At 40.0% G+C, this 20,408-nt stretch overlaps 1 protein-coding gene across 1 annotated transcript in view; it reads right to left on the bottom strand.

Annotated features, from left to right (window-relative positions):
- Nucleotides 1-3,203: 3,203 nt before the first annotated feature.
- The window catches only part of Rars1 (arginyl-tRNA synthetase 1), a 44,986-nt gene continuing 27,781 nt past the window's right edge, over nucleotides 3,204-20,408 (bottom strand). The window contains exons 12-15 of the mRNA XM_010622219.3: nucleotides 18,988-19,093; nucleotides 5,159-5,331; nucleotides 4,263-4,510; nucleotides 3,204-3,412 (exon numbers count right to left, since the gene is read on the bottom strand). Coding sequence (XP_010620521.1) covers nucleotides 3,303-3,412; nucleotides 4,263-4,510; nucleotides 5,159-5,331; nucleotides 18,988-19,093 — 637 coding nt within the window. The 3' untranslated portion in view covers nucleotides 3,204-3,302. The remainder of the gene's footprint in view (nucleotides 3,413-4,262; nucleotides 4,511-5,158; nucleotides 5,332-18,987; nucleotides 19,094-20,408) is intronic.

Genomic DNA, 20,408 nt, shown 5'->3' with positions numbered 1-20,408 from the left:
TTTTTTTTTTTTTTTTTTTTTTTGGTACCGGGGATTGAACTTGGGTCCTTGCACTTGCGAGGCAGGCCACCGAACTGCTGAGCTAAATCCCCAGCTCATAGTCCATGGTTTCTTGAGCTATGGAGCCCCTAGGGGCAGCCAGGCTGTGGCTGGGTCTTCCTCCTGGTGCTGCTTTGTTAGTTGCCAGCTGGTGAGCTCCTGGGCCAGCTTTGGCTGGAGTGGCTGTCGGTTTCCCTGCTTGGAAAGTGTCCAAGGGATAGGACATTTTGTCAGCTAGGGGTTACTTGGGCACATCAGTTAACAGACTTCCGGGGGCAGGCTACTGCCAAGCACTGCTTAAGCTTCTGGTGTCCCAGAGAAGCCCAGTGTGGATGGAAAATATGCCACCAAAACGCTTGCGTGGAGGACTGCAGCAATCCACTGCCTGGACCTGTCTATCCATGCTGTCCCTGTATGTGTTCACACACATCTGCTCCATCTGCAGACCCTCTTGCCGTCCACTAAGATCACCAGTCCAAAAGGGGTAAAGAACTCATCTTTCTCCTGAACATCACTGTGTGTGCATGTGTAGCAGTGTCCTGCTGCGATCATATTTAGCCACAAGCAGAGTCTACCTGGATCAGTGTGGAAATATTTGTTGTGAGTTCAGAGGAAGGGAATTTGCAGGGGCTTGTTTCCCTATGCAGCAAGCTCAGGTGTAATTTTCAAAAAATAGTTCCCTGCCACAGGTCCAGGCTTACAGGTTGAGAAATATTTTAAGTTTTTGTTCAGAGCTGCACATTTTCGACCAAGTCTTTCCCCCTCCGCACGCCCCCTTTCCATTGCTATGACACCAATGGCCGTTGCTCTGGTAGGCTCCTTCACGAATCCCTGTGTAATATTGAACTTGCACACGTTTCCCAGTTGTCTCAATTTTAGGTCATTGAGGATGTAAATTGCTCCTACTCCATTTTGCCTCCTTCATGCTTAGTTCGTATGTGTACATGACCCAGACAGTTCAAAAGACCTGTTTTCAGTTCAATCTGCTCGACTGAGAGTTTAATTGTTCACTTGACTGAGTTCTTCCATTTTTACTCTCGAATTCTTTGCAGAAACCTTCATACCATTTTTTTTTCTCTAATTTCATTAAAGAGCATATATCTTACTGAGTTTCATTCATCCATACTCAACTTTTGGAACTGTTTTATAGGTGTATTTCACTATCCTTTTCTTTTTCTTTTTTAATCAATAGCCTTTCAAGGATTTTGTTCGTTTTTTTGGAGGTAACACGTTACCTTCATTTTTCATTCTTGTAACCCAACAATGAGATGGGTACATCTGGTGACTGGTTAACATTTCCTCTTTTATAAGGTGGCTTCCGTAGTAAAGATGTGCCAGGGGTGTTCACGTGTGAGCTACCCTGGCATTGCTTCCAGTTGGGCACTCAGTAGTTACCTGTAGCCTCTTCAGCTGGGATCAGAGGGCTTTGTGCACAGTGCATATGGTGGTGGTGGCTAAGTCTTTCTCTAGGGGCCAGAAGGGGGAGTGGGTACAGTGGACCGTTGAGTATGAATGGTCTGATATACGAACAATTCAGCTTACAAGTGGAATTTTATAGTTTTAACTTAACAACAAAGTCTTGAGTTATGACCTGAATGCTGCCTGCTTGTCTTTCCAGATGGTCTCTGTTACAGATTTAACCCTTCAAGAGTTCTGGAAGGAACATTTCAACATCCTTTCCTGTGTGTGGGGTTCATTGAGAAATCCTGAACCAGAGTTTCTCCAAGAACACAGATCTGCCTGTACACAGACGAGCGACTTTGAAGGCTGTGTAGAGGAGCCTGAGCCTGCAATTGACCAGCCTGAGTTATGAACTCGATTTGCTCACAAGGGCTTGTTGTAAGTCGTGGGTCCACTCTACTTCAAATAGCTCAGGCAGGTGGGATTGACTATATAGCTGTGCTACTAATCAAGTAGTGCCAGAAATACAGAGCATGGTGGATGGTCTCTCAGCAGCAGCATCACCTTGGGCCCACTAGAAGTCTGTATGTTTAAGAGCTATCTGTGGGGGGAGAGGTGGTATGAGGCATGGATTGCATTTTGTGGTGAAGTAGTAGCTGAAGCCAACTGGGGTGGTGGCTCAGCCGACTACACAGTTGGATGGATTCTGCTCAGCAGGCTGGGTACCCTCAGGACAAGCAGCATGGGCTCAGTGGTAGGCAGTATGTTGCCCATTAGCCAGCAGTTCTTTCTCTGGAGAAGTTTCCAGGAAGCTTAGTGAATTGGGCTGAACTTGTCCTTCTTGTCACTAGGGAGGTATCAACATCCACAGTGATGTAGACTCCTGCGACTCTCCAGCAGCAGGTCCCCCCAGCCAGGGAACCAAGGTTGTGGTTGCCAGTATGCTTTATGCTACTTTGTGTCCTCAGCTGTGTCTTGCAGAGATACCCTCTCCTGACCTTGAAATGTAGCTACCCACTTACTATTCTGGTTCTTTTAGAGGAGGAGATAATTACTGGGATCTCTTTTTCAGTCATCTTACCTCAGTGTCTGTGTGTGCATTTTTTTGTATTCTATATATAAGATTATGTTGTAGCTCTATTTCTAGATATGTTTAGACATCTTTGTCTTACTCCTCATCTACTGATACGCTCATGCAAGTGTTTTCCCTGTATTTTGTTTTATTTTATGATACGTATATTTGCTAAAAGAAGTCCAATCTCAAGAAGTGAGACAGGATTCATCCTTTGGGATTGGTATACTGACTGCTTTATGCATTTCATGGCAATTCTGTGCTTGGCTTAGCCACGTAAGCTTCAGGAAACTTCTGGTCTATTGTTTTCTTACTCACTGTCCCTCGGTCTGTTACAGTGACAATGGCATCTTTTGCTAAAATGCTTTAGGTATGAATCTTGATTTTGTTCCAAAGCAGTCCAGGGTACTTCTGTGGAACTGCGCTTTTTGTCATTTGCAAAACAGGGTAAGTATCAAAGGTATCAAAGAATAGTAGAATGAAGAATAAATGTATAGTGCTCCATAAATGGAAGTGCTCATCTAATTACAATTAACAGAGACACATCCTTGTGCTGTCCAAAGATACGTTACTCCATGGCCTTAAGTCATTCTGGTTCAGTAGTTAGCAATAAGCACATTTGTGGAAAGTGATTCTTTTCTTTTAGAATTTGTTAAAGAACCACATTTTGCATAGATAAGAGAAATTATTTTTACTAGATTTATCTGCACATGTACTTTTTTCTTTGTAAAAAAGCAAACAGTGCCAATGGCCACTTTGGTAAAAACACAGTGTTCAAACCTAAGAAGGATCACATCCTTTGGACAGGCTTTATTCCGAGGATATCGAACCCCTTTGCCATGACAACAGCTACTGCTTCACACAGCAGCATGCGCCACATGTTCACCTTCAATACTTTTCCTGAAAAGAAAAAGGTACTGAGTTATTTTTCTTGGAAAAAAAGAAAAAATCAGCATTAAAGAATCTTTTATCTGACTTTACTTAGAAGAGAGCAGCCCAGCCTAAAAATGATTCTAGCTAGAACTTAGAACATCTGAACCACTGAATTAATCTAAGAAAGTTTATATTTCTAAAGGTAAGAGGCCTCCAGTGATTATAAATTCAGAGTTCCTTTTCTCAACACACCCTTGCTATGGAGTTTAGGCCCTGCACTTGGGGTGGGGTGATCTTCCCGAGTCACAGTTCCTTTCAAAACCTCATGATCTGAAAAAACTACAAACCTAAATATGATATTGACAAGATTAAAAAATTAAGTTTCAGGCATGACCCTCACAATGAGCTACTTTCTATGTAACACAAGCTTCTAAGGCAGGAAAAGAAACCTGCTGAATATTCAGATATACATGGCTCTGCTGACACCTTACTTTTTACTTTTTGGGGGCGCAGTACTGGGGACTGAATCCAAGGCCTTTGTACTGAGCTTTTTTATTTCCAGCTTTTTTATTTCTCTCTTTTTATTTCTCTCGCTAAGGTCTCCAGGCTATTTGAACTTGTAATTCTCTGGCCTCAGTATTACAGGTGGTGTCCACTGGGCTCTGCTCCCTACTTTTGTTGAAAATGTCACTATATGTTTGCCTTGGGATCCTAAGGTTGCCTCCCATGGGGCTGAGGGTAGAGAAACAGATTAGCACTAGTTCAAATTCTCTTATTAGCTTGCTATATACTGCACTTCTTTGCAAGTTTCTATGGGAAGGCTTTACCCAACTCGAATGCTTTGTGGCACCCGCTTCTCCCACATAATGAGACTCACCGGTCTGTCGGTCTTTCTCCACACAGTAGCAGTTATCATAGAACTCTGTGAAAGTAGTTGCCAGCTCATAAATATAATCACAGAGTGTATGGAGAAATAAGTCATCTAAAATCTTCTGTAAAATCTCAGGGAAACGTAAAATGCACCGGCCTAGTTTCCATTCCTTTTCATGGTCTAAAATGATCTTGGTCTCCTGAGCAGCTTTCCGGAGCATCTCTTCATCGATATTGGCCAGACGTGCAATAGACCTGAAACAGCAGACAAGCACTGCTGATCCCTTTTATTAAGACTTTTATTTCTTCTCCATGTGAAAACACATACGTGGCTGATGTAAATCAGAAATTATCAGCAAGTAAAATGAGATTCTCATAAATAAAATGTAGATGAAGTACTCTACTACAAGGAAAATTAGCAAAACTAGTAACATGATCTAAAGCATTTTACAACATTAAGAGTGGTACTATCACTCATTTATTCATTCATGCATTCTTGGGACTGGGAATCTAACTCAGGGCCTCATGCTTGAGCTACATTCCTGGCCTGGGAATATAATTCTTTTAGAGAACCAGCAGTCAGCTTCCTGGTATTTAACCAAAGGTGTTCAGGAAACTCTGCCAGAGTGAATACGCAGGCTTAGGGATTCAGTATAACCTGCAATTCTAGTTCTGTTTGTTCCCTTGTTTGATTATTTTTGGTACCAGGGATCGAACTCAGGTCCTTGTGCTTGTTGAGGCAGTTGCCAGAACCACAGAGCTAAATCCCCAGTCCCTAACCTGCAATTCTAAGAGAGAACTTATTTTCAAAGGTGCTTTACACAGAAAAAAACCCTCCAAAAACCAAAATCATTTTGGAGTAACTAAGTACAGCCTTCATTTGATTCAAAATAAAAGTATTACCTGATTCTAGTGAAAGCATACAGTAGGTAAGCCGCCGTATTCCCTCTGTCATCTAGCATTTTGTCAAAGGAGAAGATATAGTCATTCATCCGGTTATGGGAAAGGTCAGCATATTTGATGCAGCCATAAGCAACAGATGTCTGAGCAGCATTCAATTCCTCTGGAGTTAAGACCTTTGGGAAAAAGAAAACAATACTTCAGGGTTACTGTCCACTGCTTCTACCTGGTCACTTACAGGCAGACGCCTGGGTAGGAAGCATGTAACGGTGCTATTTCATTAATAAACAAGGAGGTTGAGCAACACGGGCCAATGTACAAAAAGGAATGAAAAGATGAAGCTCAACACCTGTGCACAATGAGGAATTTCTCTCTGAGAAATGGGATCTGTGAAGCATCAGCCTAAACCTATAAAGAGTATAAGCCTATTTTCCAAAGTCCTCAGCAGATACAACCCAAAGATGATTAATTTATCTCCATTTTATAACACAAAACATGGAGATTATCAGGATAAAAGGAGAATAAAGTAAAAACAAATATAAAACTGGGCAGAGTGGTGCAAACGTATAGTCTTGCACTCGGGAGCAGAGGCAGGAGGATCACAAGTTCAAGCCTAGCCTGCCCTACACAGTAAATCCCTATCTCACTCACAAAACCAAGAAAACCTATGAAAACCGAAATTTAACATGAAGTCATTAATGAAAAGCAACATTATTTTACAAGTAGAAAAAAAAAGAAATATTCTTTTGCTAGTGTTTGGCCATAAATATTTTTGTTCTGCCCATGACAGACTACTCTGTAGGAGACCTGTGATGGTGACCTTTTATAGATGAGTGCTCAAACTCAACCCCAAACTCCAAGTACCAACATTGCAATTAAACCTGAACACTGAAGTTTTAGTTTAGAAACAACAACCAGCCAGACGTGTTGCACGCCTATAATCTCAGCGTTCAGGCTGAGGCAGGAGGTTGCCATGAGTTTGAAGCCAGCCTGGGCTACAAAGCGAGACCCTGTCTCAGAAAAATGAAAAACAAACCCAACTCCTACACTGGCTCGTGTGCCAACATGTGTGCCATAGGTCCAGCACCACTGCTGAGCAGACTAACCATTCACCCAGTAAAAGAAAATAAAAATGGAGTTGCTTGTTTCAACCCTACCGAAAAGTAAATGCAGCCAGGATGAAGGAAGGTTTCTTACCGGACTGCCTCTGACCCTCACACAAGAGCCTGTCAGAATTTTTGTGTAATTTGCAATTGCACAAAGGCAGTGCAACCTCTTATCAACAATACTTCAAAGGCAACTGCCCTGAAACTGTTCAATCTTGGGCTGGCAAGAGTTTTGTTATGGCTGGGAATTACTATTTCAATCTCTCTTATGTAGTATGTAGTGCTCATTTGTACCCGTTCTCTCTCCCAAAGAAGCTAAAGACAGTGGCACACATACTTCCATCATGAGAGGATGCTACTACCAATATTTCTCAGGGATTGTTATTTAGGTCAGCACACCTGATGCTCAGAAATGGGAACTAAAAGGGGCTAGTGACTCAGCCTGCAACCAGCTAAGGTACTGGTATCAAGCCTCTACTCTCCATGTCCATGGCTCACTTTTTTTTTTTCTTTCCTGGGAAATCTTCTCTTTTCCAAAGTCCTTATGCTTTGTAAACACTACCTGCTGAGGATATGTATTTAGGATCTGGCTTGCTAAGGTGTTCTTCAACAAAGGTGGCCTTGCATCCTTGTGCCAGCTGGGTGTGGTGGCGCACACCTTCCTGGCACTCTAGAAAGCTGAGGCAGGATTGCAAGTCTGAGTCTAGACTGGCAACTAAGTGACTTAGCAAGACCTTGTATCCTAAATAAATAACAATGGCTGAGGATGCAGCAGCTCAGTACAGACCCTGGGTTCAAGCTGCAGTACTGGGGTGGGAGGCTTTCTCTTCTGGTAAGCCCTCCTTTGTAGTGTAGACATTGCTGTGATGAGTAGTCAAATGTATAAGACCTTGTATCTGCACAAACCTTCAGTATCTCTTCTAGTGAATACTCTTTTGGTTCTGTGCACTGATTTTACAGTTTTTGTGAACATCTTAATTTTGGTTACGCACATCTATAAATGATTTGGCTCTTTTACTCCCTACTTATTTCTTAACAAGGTTTTGAGAGCCAACATAAACACAAACCACACATCCACCAGAGAACCTCCTCTCTGAAGATACAGGCTCATGTGTAAAGATCACATAGGGAGAGGCAAGGTGAAGCAGGGCACCCTCTATGCAACTTGGGAAAGCTTGGTTTCCTGACAAACTCGGCCACCCACCAAGTGTAAACAAGAATCCTATGCAGGGGATGCTTAAGGTTGTGGGCCAGATGTTCTGCTTTAACATTCCTGAACAGGGCTTATAAGATTTTAAGATTTAAAAATTATTTTAAAAATCACTACTTTTTGCTCTGAAGTATACAAATGTTGCCCTCTGTATCCACTCCCGGGTTAAATTATAGTCCATTCTGGTATCTGTTCTCTCCTTTCCACCTTTGATTGAAAAAGTAGATTCTTAAACTGCAGCTACAGTAGGTGGTCAACATATAAAGGCTCTTTAGTTCTTTGCCTTTATTTTCCTCTTTTTTTTTTTTTGGTACCAGGGATCGAAATCGGGTCCTTGTGCTTGCGAGGCAGGCCACCGAACCACTGAGCTAAATCCCTGGTTATTTTCCTCTTTTGAACCTATTGAGTTTTTGCTTAAAGACAATGGGGGGGGGGAACCAAACCAAACCAAACTGGGCAAAGCCTGACTGAGAGTTTGTTAAGGTCCTTTAGTCAAGAAAACATTCAAACCAGTGGTTTTGCCATAAACAGCAGCTCCATGGTTACGGTGCTACGGAAGTATCTCTTTCAGAATGAAAATGTAGGTCTGTTTAGCTAACAATGGCTTAGGGGATGAAACAGTTCACTGAAGGATTAAAAATAAGCCAGGCTTTGTGGTACACATGCCTATTGGGGAGGCTGAGGCAGGTGGACTCAAAGTTTGAAGACAGCATAAGCAACACAGCAAGACCCTATTTCAAAACAAAATTAAATAAGGGGGTGAAGGTGCTTGGGATGTAGCTCGGTGGCAGAATGCTTGCCTGACATGTGGCATCCTGGCTTCAATTTCCAGTAATGCCTAAATAAACTGATTAATAATCTAAAAAGAAAGAGTTCTTCAGACAGACATTTTAAAGAAATCATAGAGGGCAAAATCTCTCTGTCCAGCCTAGGAATTGCTTTGTTAGCTGGGTGTAGTTGCATATGCCTGTTATCTCAGCTCTCAGGGAGCTGAGGCAGGAGGATCACCATAGGTTCAAGGCAAGCCTGAACTACATATCGAGATCCCATCTCAAACTAAAAGAACTGATTTGTCTAACTACAGACAATCTTTTAAAAAATATTTCCTGCCTATGTTGATTAGTCAAGTAAACCAGAAAAGCAAACAAAATGAAAACAATTTTGGTAGTAAGTTTAAGGTTACTTAGGAAGTCTGTGTTACTCCAGCCAAGAATCCGTCTAATAGTTAACTCCTGGACTCATTTGAGATGGGTACAGTTTTTAAAAAGTGAGTGGGGAAGCTGATAAGAAAAGCAAGAGAGTCTTTTTAAAACCAAGCTGCTCCAGAAACCCCATTTTACTTCCAAATTGGGTAACCACCTACCAGGGTAAATGAAAATCTTAAAAGGTCAGCTATATGGACAGGTGATCTAACCAGTTTTTGTCAAATATAATTTGGGTTCAACTGGTCACATTTTTAAAAGCAGCTGAATTTATATTACTGTATTTCCCAGTTTAGTGAGCAGCTGTAAGATGAATGTTCTAAAATCCTTCTCTGTGTATATAGGTTGTTATGTGTGCTTACATGCTAAAATCCCCAAGGAATTTTAATCACAAGAGCTTAACATGTTCCCGCTGGCTTGAACTACTGATGGTACAAATGGTCTAATCACTTTCATCAGTCTTGTCACTAATAATTCATAAAATACCACCCAATGGGGAGTCATGCATATACCATGCATGTTCAAGTTGCATGGTAGAGACATATGAACGTCAGAGATAAATAAGCATTTATATAAACTAAAACTGTTAAGATTATAATAGTTAACCTAAGTGCCTGATGGTTTAAGTAAATCTTCAAAATAGAATTTGTTGGTAAATTGAAAGATGTCTTCAGAAGTGTTAGCATATACACAGTTCTGCCTGGCTTTGGTAACCATGCAGCACTCTGCTACCTCTCAATGTTTGAGATCATAAATACGCAGATGATGGTACAATGCTGTGTTTTTTTTTTTTCAAGTACTGAGTTTTTAACTGCTAATCGAAGGCATTCTTTTTTGAACAAATAGGATGATAATTTAAGGAAACTTTTCAAGTAACTTAGATGTTGCTGAGATACTCTTAACAGTATGAGTAATTTCTAAAGAAATTAAAATTACACTCATTGCTAAATACAAGTTCAACTCCTCTTGAAAAGATAATGTATATGTATTTGGACCTATAAACAAACATGCTATTCCATATTAATAAGTTTTTTCTTATGAGAATGCATATTTTTAGAAATTATAAAATTTCCTCACTATGGTACATAGCAAAAATTTCAAGATTGCTTTCTACTTGGTCTTCACTAGAAATACAGGTTAGAGTTAAGATTTGTAACTAATATACTTAATCTTATATGCAAAAACAAGAAAAATAACTATAATAACCATGTAAAATAACTGTAATATTTTTATGAGAAAAAGTTAATTTTGTATAATTTTAATTACTTTCTTTCCTTAAGGATTGTTTAAAGCATCAATCTAAGAAAGGTGGGTGAATTACAAATAAAAGTATGAGAATTTCATGTGCTACAATTAGACTGGATTGCTTGATAAAAGGAAGAAAAGTATAGGACAAAAATTCTAAGTCAAAAAGGATTTGAGAAAGTCAAGGTTTCTGAAGGATGAAAGCAAGAAAAATTAAAACTGTTTTGTAAGTCTAAATATTAAAATAGAAATACTAAATGTGCTGGAAGAGAAAACAGATACAATGCTTGAGGACATAGAAATAGGCAAAGACTTCATGAACAAAATCCAGACTGCACAGGAAATACTACAAAGAATCAACAACTGGAACCTCATCTTATTAAAAAGCTTTTGCACAGCAAGAGAAACCACCAACACTAAAGAGACAATCCACAGAACGTGAAGAATTTTTTACCAGCTATTCAGATAAAGGACTACTGTCTAGAATAAACAACAAAATCAGACCCCCAAATTTAAAGACCCAATGCAAAAATGAACATCTGAAATGAAAAGACACTTCTTAGATAAAGAATTAGAAATAGCAAACAAATATATAAAAAACATTCACATCACTGGTCATTTGAAAGATGCAAATTGAAAGAATGCTGAGATCTCTGCTCACTACAGAAAGAATGGCTGCTATCAAGAAATCAAAAAATAACAAATGCTGGCAGGGCTGTGAGGAAAAAGGAACCCTTCTCCACAATTGGTGGGAGCATAGACTGGTGCAGCTGCTGTGGAAATCAGTGTAGAGATTTCTCCAACAACTGAAACTAGAGGTTCCTTTTCACTCAGCTATTTTACTCTTCTTGGTATCTTCTAGAAACAATTAAAAGCATCACCAAAGCAGAGATATATGTACTCCCTCCAATTTTTAGTAGGTTCCTGTAAAGTTTTTTCCCTCCACAGTTCTGGCTCTGCTACTGTGGCATGATATGAAAAATGTATGTCTTAGAGGCTTAAGATAACTTTCATTCTCTGCTCTTGGCTTTTCTTAAAATAACTTAATTGTTCTGTACACCAGACAGTTCCACTTCCGAGAGTTGAGCCTTCCTCTGCTGAAGATGCTAGCCATGCTATATGGATTCCTTCATAATATGATGAAAAAAAAACAAAAACAAAAACAGAAAACACAAAGCCAAGCATGGTGGTGCACGCCTGTAATACCAGCATTCAGGAGGCTGAGGCAGGAGAATTGCTGTGAGTTCAAGACCAGCCTGGGCTACTTAGTGAGTTCCAGTTCAGTCTCAATTACATAGTGAGACCCTGTCTCAAAACAAACAAAGAAACAAAAATATGATGATGCATGTTCATAACCTTGGAGATGCACTCTTCCACTGCCTATTATATTCAAGTACCTTTTTATGAGGTTCGATTGCAGATTATCTAAATGGGCTTCTCATAAGGATAAATAATTACTGCAGGAGGCTTTTTACAACTCTGGGTAAATAAGTGACTATTATAAAATTAAGAATAGGAACTGCTCTTTGCTAAGGCCCTATGAACCAGACAACTTGTATGAACATCATTTCCACTTCACAATGAGACTTTTGTCCCTGAATTTTCTGTTCATGACTGTCTTTTTCAGTTGGTGGGGGAACAAACAATAGCTCCTATGAATTATGTGACAGAACCTGACCCCAGGAATCCTTCAAGTCTACCTACTGGGTAAACTGGCAGACCCCAGTGTGCCTTTATGTTGAAATCATTAGTGGTTTTTCAACACTCTCAATTCAAAACAATTGTGGATAGCAAATGGTAACATTATTGTAGATTATTCAGATTATTCACTGGCTAAATAGCAAGTGTGCTATTGCTTATACGACATGCTACATCTGGGAAGCCAAGACCCAACTATGTAAGCAAATAGCCGCAATGGTTATGCTTCAGATGCCGGAAATTCCTAACTCAAGATGATTTCCATAGTCCTTAAAGGCTCAGGCCCTAGAAAGTGGAGCTACATGGTATCTGCTGAGTAGTTCTACATAGAGAAAGAACACTCTGTTTCCCCAGAGCCCAGCCTGCCACAGCACAACACTAACGTGTCAGAATTCATACTATCCGTAGGAGACAGACGCTCCCATACATCCCAGACCCTGGGTGGACACATTCCCATACTTTCATAAAGAGAGCGCTGCTCTTCATAAACCCAACCTGATCTAGTGACCCCAGCCCAAAGTAGTGCCCTGCACTAGAAGGGGTGGTGGCAGCCGAGGGACCCAAACCAACTGTGACACGGGAACTGTTCCCTCTCCATTCTCAAGAAGGCCAACAGCCAAAGCCACTGATAAGACAGATGATGCTATTGTGCCTAAATGGAACCAAACTGACATGTTAAGATACATCTGTAGGTAAAAGCCTTTTACTGTCACTTTGTAGACAGGGCAGAGAAAACTGATCCACCAAACGTACTATCCACATCAAGTACAGAAAAGAAGGTAGAGTAGACCCTCAAGTTACATTACAACTGGACTGACATACAAACAACTTGGGTTAATAAGGTTAGTGGAAGTTTCATCTGCCTCTTGTTATCTAGTGTGTACTCAGGTGAACATCCAGATTTCAGCTATACTGACTTAAAACCAGCCCGCAGAACCAATCGAGTTCCTAAGTCAAGGGTCCACAACATGACACCTCCAAAGAACACGTAACTGCAGCACAGGATATTGATAAAATGCCTGGTAAAGTATTCAAAGGAATGGCTCAAAGGAAACACAATGAGGTACAATATAAATTCAATGAATTAAGAAAAGAGCTCATGATACAGATGAGAAATTTAGTAGAGATCATAAAAAAGAAGGCAGTCGAGAGCCTCAACAAAACATTAGAACAATTTCTGAAATGTCTCAGTAACACAATGCATATGTGCACACACACACACACACACACACACACAGGGGTAGCTGGAAGGCAAACAGAAGGAAGAAAGCACAGAAAACTTACTCAACAAAATACCTGGAAAATTTTCTAATCTTAACTAAATGGACTTCTAGGTGTAGGAGACACAACAGACCCCAAATAGATTTGACCAAGAAGGTTTTCAAGGTAGCATAAGCAAAGTAAAAACTTTAAGACAGGAACACAAAACCAGAAAGAAAATACTAGGCCATATGAGGGTAGCACCATTAGCAGATTTCTCAGCAGAAACGTTAGAGACCAGGAGGGAATGTATGAAATATTTAAAGTTCAAGGAAACAACAACAACAAAAAAACCCCAACAAACTGATAACCAAAGAATATTATAAATCACAACAATCTCCTGAAATGGAGAAGCAACTTTTCAAGTTAAGTGAAAGCTAAGGAACAAGGCACAAGACTAGGTTGGTGATAAAAGACAAGTTTAAGAGCTCTGTATCTGGGAAGGGAAGAACCATCGCTACCACTATGAAGGCAAACTGGGAAAAAGAAGAAAACTCACCAGAAGAGCAGTCAGAGAAGGAATCAAATCTCACCAATACAGAAACCCACCAAACCATGAAAATAAAACCAAAGTAGTAACACCACGATCTTACAAAAAATAACCTTGAATGTAAAATTTCTCATTAAATGTTAAGAGTAATAAAACTGAACTTCAGGATGCTAAAACCTCATTTCTCTTGTAATGACACACAGATGAAAAAGATAATCCATCTAAATCAAAAGCAAGAGTAGATATACACATACAGACAAACTACACTTACAGTTTCTCACTTAAACAGGGCTGGGCATGGTAGTGTATGACTATAATACCAGGTACTCAGGAGATAGAAGATGGCAAGGTCCAGGCCCGTGTGGGTAACTTGGTGATCCTGTCTCAAAGTGGGGGGCAGGCCCGAGGGTGGATATTGCTTAATGCTCTTGAGTTCAACCCCCAATACTACAAAAACAACAAAGCCGAATGTTACGGCACATGCATATAATCCCAGGTGTACAGGAGCCCAAGCAGTTGAGGATTCCAAGTTCAAGGTCGGCCTAGCCAATTTAGCAAAGATCTAGTTTCAAAAATAAGGCTGAGGATGTAGTTCATTCATTATTACTTGGATTCAATCTCCAGGATAGTTCATTCTCTCTCCCCACAACAAAAAAGGAAAAAGCATCACTTCGACAAGTGGAGAGAATTATTCTAAATGTATATGTACACCAAGGTACATGACTGTAATCCAATTTACTCAGATGGCTGAGTCAGGAGGATTCCAAGTTCAAAGCCTGTTTAGGCAAACAAGACTGGTTCAAAATTCAGAAGAAAAGGAGCTGGGGATGTAACTCAGTACAGAGAGAGAGAGCATGTGTGAGGTATTGGGTTCAATCCCTAAAGTTGCAAAAATAACAACAAAAAAATGAACACCAAATGTTAAAGTACCCAATTATATAAAGTAATATTTTTATATCTAAATATACACTTCAATATAATGGGAACTTCAATACCTCACATTTATGAATGGACAGATAACCTACACAAAAATATCAACAGAAATATCAGAGTTAAACTATAACCCACATCGACCTAACACAACATTTCATCTAGCAGCTGCCATATTCACATTCTTCCTTCAGGGAAGACTAGTTAGGTCACAGAACAAGCTGTACAAATACATGGAACCTAAATAGCATACTCCTGAGATTACCATGAAGAAATCAAAAGGGAAATTTGGAAACACCATACCCAAACTTAGGGGATAGAGCACAAATACCACAAAGAAGGAAATTTATAGCAAGTTCACACCCTCCCCTCAAAAAACAATTCCATGAAATGAAGACTAATTTTACAAAAAAACTGACAAAGCTTTTTCTAAGAAAAAAAAAAGAGCAACTCAAACAAGCAGATAAAAAATGAGACATTACAACAGCTACCAGGGAAACACAAAGCTTCATTAATGACTTATGAACAGCGCTACGACAACACATGGGAAAACCTGGAATAAATAGAAAAAGGTTTGGATGCACCTAACTACTAACATCAAGCCATGAAAACACAAACCAGACCCACAGTGATTCAATGAAAATCAATCAGTAACATCTCCCAACACAGAAAAGCCTAGGACCTGATGGTTTCCTGGCTCAATTCTACAAAACATGTAAGGAAGAACTAATGCCAATCCTTCTTAAACTATTCCAACAAACTGAAAAGGCTGGAATTTTATCAGACTTATTCTGTGAGGCCAGGATTATCCTTATACATAAATCAGAAAAAAGCCAACCAACTGTACACTACTGACCATGAAAGCACATGCCTGTAATCCCAACCAGCTGGGAGGCTGTGCCAGGAGGACTGTAAATTTGTGGCCATCCTGGACAATCTAGCAGGATCCTGTCACAAAATAAAAAAAAAACAGCTGGGATGTACTTCAGTAATAAAGTGCTTGCCTGCATCACGTTCAGCCCTGGAGTGGGCCTGGAGCACAACCTGCCCCAAGACTACATAAATCCCTATGGCTGTGAGTCTCCGACATGACCCACCTGAGCATCAGCCCTGCTCTTTACCACCCCCTGCCCCACCTGCAGGCACTAGAGCAAGCAGGCTAATGCTTGCAGTCAGTCAATTTGCTCTGGCACCAGGCAAACACTTGTATCCTGGTGGGACAGACTTACATTTCAGACTGCAGTGCTGCCAACTGTAGCATATGCACCTGAGAATGAGCAGGTCCTTGTGGCTGTGAAACTCCAGTGTGACCCAGTTGAGGGGCTGACTTTGTTAGCATCACCCTAACTGCAGGCAGTGTAATACAAACCAGAGTCCACTCACTACAGGTAAGACAGCACAATATGCATAGGACTTTGGCTTTGATACTCAGTGCCAAGCTAGTGAAACCTACCAACGGGCAGATCACAGTGGTCTCCAGCCCCAGACTTAGACCCAGACAGACCCCAGTGCGAGGGAGAGCTGTAGCCCCAGACTTTCAGGCTGCTCATCTGGCCAGCATCGCTCTGGAGGCAGCGCATGGCAGTAAGGGCCTTAGTGCTATTATAGTGCCGTGCTGGGCTCAGGATGTGACACAGTATGGTGTTGCTGGGGCCGTATGCATGGCAAAATCTCACAAAGCATGGGCTGGTGACTACAGATCAGGAGTCTGGTCACATCCTGGCCCCAGGACAGTGAGGTGGCTAGCTGGATGGACTACTACCTTTTTAGGTACTTCATGATCAACAACAGGACATTTGTGGATTTGGGACACACCTGGGCTTGGATTGTGCTCTAGAGCTGAAACAGTGACAACACACAAACAGGAGACTAGTGGCAAACCTGGGCTTAATGCTCAAACAGTAAATCTGACTATAGCAACAGGAGAGTTAGAATGCACGCAAGACAAACAGACCAACCCAGATAGCATCTACAGGACATTCCATACAGGTCAAGGAGCATTCAGCAGAACAGAGTGTGCCGGCCACAAAACAAATCTCAACAAGTTTAAAAAACAAAAACTGAAATTTTAACAAGAAAAAGTGGAAACCACACAAAATACCCATCAACAAAATGAAGAGGTGGCTCTTTGAAAAGACAAAAGTGACTCCTGACAGAAGATTCAAGAGCTGGGCGTGGTGGTGAACACTTGTAATACCAGCACTCAGGAGGCTGAGGCAGGAGGATTTCTGTGAGTTCGAGACCAGCCTGGGCTACATAGTGAGTTCCAGGTCAGTCTCAGCTATATAGTGAGACCCTGTCTCAAAAAACCACCCCCCCAAAAAAAAAGACAAAAGGGTGACATTTAAAACAGGTCAGTCAGCTATATAGTGAGACCCTGTCTCAAAAAACCACCCCCCCAAAAAAAAAGACAAAAGGGTGACATTTTAATTCAACACTGCAGAAATACAAAAGATCATTAATCCTCATTATGAACTACAGGCCAACAAATCTGACAACCTAGAAAAATACAAATACGCCTTTATCAAGAATAAATCCTATCCTTAAAAACACCCCCCCCAAAATTAAAATTTCATTGAACCAACCCATTCTCCTTCTAGGTATCTTCTTGAGTTAACGACATATTACAGTGACGCATGCACACTCATGTTCACAGCAACACAATCGCTACATCTTGGAAGTGGCCTATATGCCTATCAACAGATAAATGCATAAACAAAATGTGGTATTTATACATGATGCAGTAGTACTTTGCCATAAAGGATAAACTTGAGTCATCCACTGTAGGAAAATGGATGCACCTCGAGACTCTAAAGGTTAAGTGAAATGAATCAGACACACAAGTTTAAATACTGTATGGTTTCTCTCATATGAGAAAACCAAATATAAAGAGCAAAATAAGAGACAGAAAATGGGGGGGGGCATAAAGAAATAGAAACCCTTAAGAGACCAAGAATGAATTTGAATGAATCACTAATAAAAAAAGTCCAAGACCAAAGAGTTTCACGGCTAACACTGGACATTTAAAGAATGTATATTTTAAATTACTGTAAAACACTGAAGAGAAGGTAACTCTTCCAAACTCATTCTATACAGTCATTACCCCCACACCAAAATCACAGAACACAACAAAGAAACTAGACGCCAATATCCTTGATGAAAACATGTTGCAAAAATCCTCAACAAATACAAGCTAATCAAATCTAGTAGCTCACAAAAAAAGATTCACCATATATGAATCAATAAATAAGATTATATAAATACAATGAAAGTCAAAAGCTACATGAGAATCTTTTGGTTTTTTTTGGTACCGTGAATTGAACTCAGGACTTTGTGCATGCAAGACAAGCGTGGTGCCACTGAGCTAAATCCCCAGACCCCTAACGTGAGAAGCTCAATAGTGGCCCCCTGCCCCAAAAAATTTAAACCTCACAACCTTTCACAATATAAACAAATTAGCTATAGAAAGAACACACCTGATGATAATAAAGCCCACATTTAATAAGCTAACAGCTAACAACAGTCCTGATGGAGAACAGGTGAATGCCTTCTGTACACTCTGAAACAAAAGTGCCCACTTTCACCAGTTTTCCCCCCAGCATAGTACATGAAGTCCTAGGCATAGCAATCAAGCACAAGAAAGAAAAGGCAACCAAATTGGAAAAAAGTTAAATTGTCACTGTAAATGCTATAATTTTATATACAGAAAACCTCCAAGGCTCCAGTAATAAAACAGTTTGATGAGTTGTAGGCTATAATTACAAAAAAACAGCAATGTTACTATATACTGACAACCAGTTATTTGAAACACAACTCAAGAAAGCAATCCCATTTCTAACAGCTACAAAAAATAATTATATTACCCAGGAATAAATTTAACCCTACCTGGCCATAGTGGCACATACCTATAATCCTAGCTACTGAGGAGGCCAAGGCAGGAGGATTCCAAGTTCTAAGTCTAGCCTGGTCAACTTACAGAGACTGTCTCAAAATAAAAAATAAAAAGGGCTGGGGAATACAGCTCAGTGGTACACTGCTTACCTAGCATTCTGAAAGCGCTGAGTTCAATATCTAGCACCACCACCAAAAGAGTTAACCAAAGAGATGAAGTATCCTTAGCATGAGAAACTCTGAAACACAGATGAAACTGAAGATAGAGCAAAATGGAAAGGGATCATGTTTACGCATTCTGCAGATTTAGTGTGATACCTATCAAAATATCAGAAACAGGGCTGGAGATTTAGCTCAGTGGTTTCACTGCCTGCCTCGAAAGTGCAAGGTCCCGAATTTGATCCCCAGCACCCCCCCCAATCAATGACATCCTTCAAAGAAATTTTAAAAATATGTATAGAACCCCCCCACAAAAAACAAAACCCAATGGACAAAGTATATGAGAAAAAAAGCACTCTGAGGAAAAACCCCAAAGCATCAGGCAAGACACTGCATGACCTCACAGAATACTATAAAACAGTAGTAGTCAAAACTGCACAGTACTGCCATAAAAAGGAACCAATGGAAGTGAACAAACAGCCTATAAGGAAACCCACACATCCTACAGTGCAATAAAAAATGGGGAAACTTAAGCCAGCCACAGGTGGACAGACTCCTGATAATTTCCCATTTTTTCAAGAAAACTGCAAAGTCACAATACGATGCACAACACACACTGTGCTAGTAAGAGCTTGAATTACCTTGTCTCTCTCTTTTTCCTTCAATTTGTCCATGGATCGTTTTAGTCCTTCTTCCAGAAGGTCTATGAGGCGCACTGTTTCACCTGAACGTGTTTTAAACTTCTTCCTAAAAACATTTAAAAGTGCCAAGCAGAGATTCAGAAACAGACTTTTCAACTTAGAAACCTTAGAAAACAAATGTCTGAGGGACATGACCACAACGACAATTTGTAGTTCCCAATTATGGCAAGTTGCATGGAATCTGCTCACTCTCCTGGAAAATAATGTTCATCTTACTTTATACTTTCAGATAAATTACTAATACATATTTACTTCTGTAATTGTTTGGTAGGTCAGTGAATTCTTCACTGCAATCTTATTTTTATTTCTCATATAAACACAATTTAAACCCTAGATGTATATTTGAAATAGCTGGAAAGGTTTATAACATTAAGTCCACAAAGGCCCCACTCAGATCTACTGAACTCATTCTCCAAAGAGGGGGCAAAACTAGCACTAGCAAGCACAGCTGAGAAAATAGGATTTTAAAATTAGTTAAATAGCCAAAGTTTGCATATCAGGTATGTCCTTTAATTTTTTGAAAAGGTGTATTAAAACTCCTTCCAATGTAAATGTAAACATGCATTTCTATCCAACACAAACCTATCAAATTGTGATTCTTCCTTTTAAAGTTTTATTTTCAGAATTAAGCATTGACTTAGAAAGCATCTACTTGTTCTTCACCACTTCTCCTTTCCAGTGGGGTGGAGTGTGCAGCCTACTGACAGAGTGCTCATGTAGCATGGGTTCAGTCCTCCTAAAAAGGCCTCTGACTTCCATGAACTTTGTATTTAAAATATACCATGACTGCCAGCCGTGGTAGTACATACCTATAGTCCTGGTACTTGGGAGGCTGAGGCAGAAGGACTGCCATGAGTTTGAGTCCATTCTACACTACATAGTGAATTCAGGCCCAGCCTAAACTAATAGTGAGACCTTGTCTTTAAAGCAAAACATAACAAAACAAAAAAAACACCTATGACACACCTAACCTGTATTTTACCCTTATTTACGTCAAACCTCCTGATGTGCGATGGTGATATTTGGGCATTGTCAAATAAAAGATGTCACTGATATTTTAAAAGACAGAAATGCTGATTAAAAATGATCTTAAGACACCAGTGAAAGACTATGAAATGTGAAAGTCTGTGCCATTGAACTAACGAACAGTGAATATAAATATCTGGTAATATTTACATTTTTTTCCTATAAACATTGAGTAGAATGTGGGAAAATAACTAGAAAATACAAAAAAGTAAAAGTATGAACACAGGTCTTGATAAACAGTATTTTTAGATGAACATAAAAATGAAAATATTAAAATTCAACTGGAATCTTAAAAAATCTCATACCTTTTGACCAAATATAAAACTATAAAGGAA

This window comes from Fukomys damarensis, unplaced genomic scaffold, assembly GCF_012274545.1.
Source record: "Fukomys damarensis isolate Sample0158 unplaced genomic scaffold, DMR_v1.0_HiC HiC_scaffold_9, whole genome shotgun sequence".
NCBI lineage: Eukaryota > Metazoa > Chordata > Mammalia > Rodentia > Bathyergidae > Fukomys > Fukomys damarensis.
The sequence above is the reverse complement of the archived record's forward strand: the minus strand, read 5'-3'. Positions and strand labels throughout refer to the sequence as shown.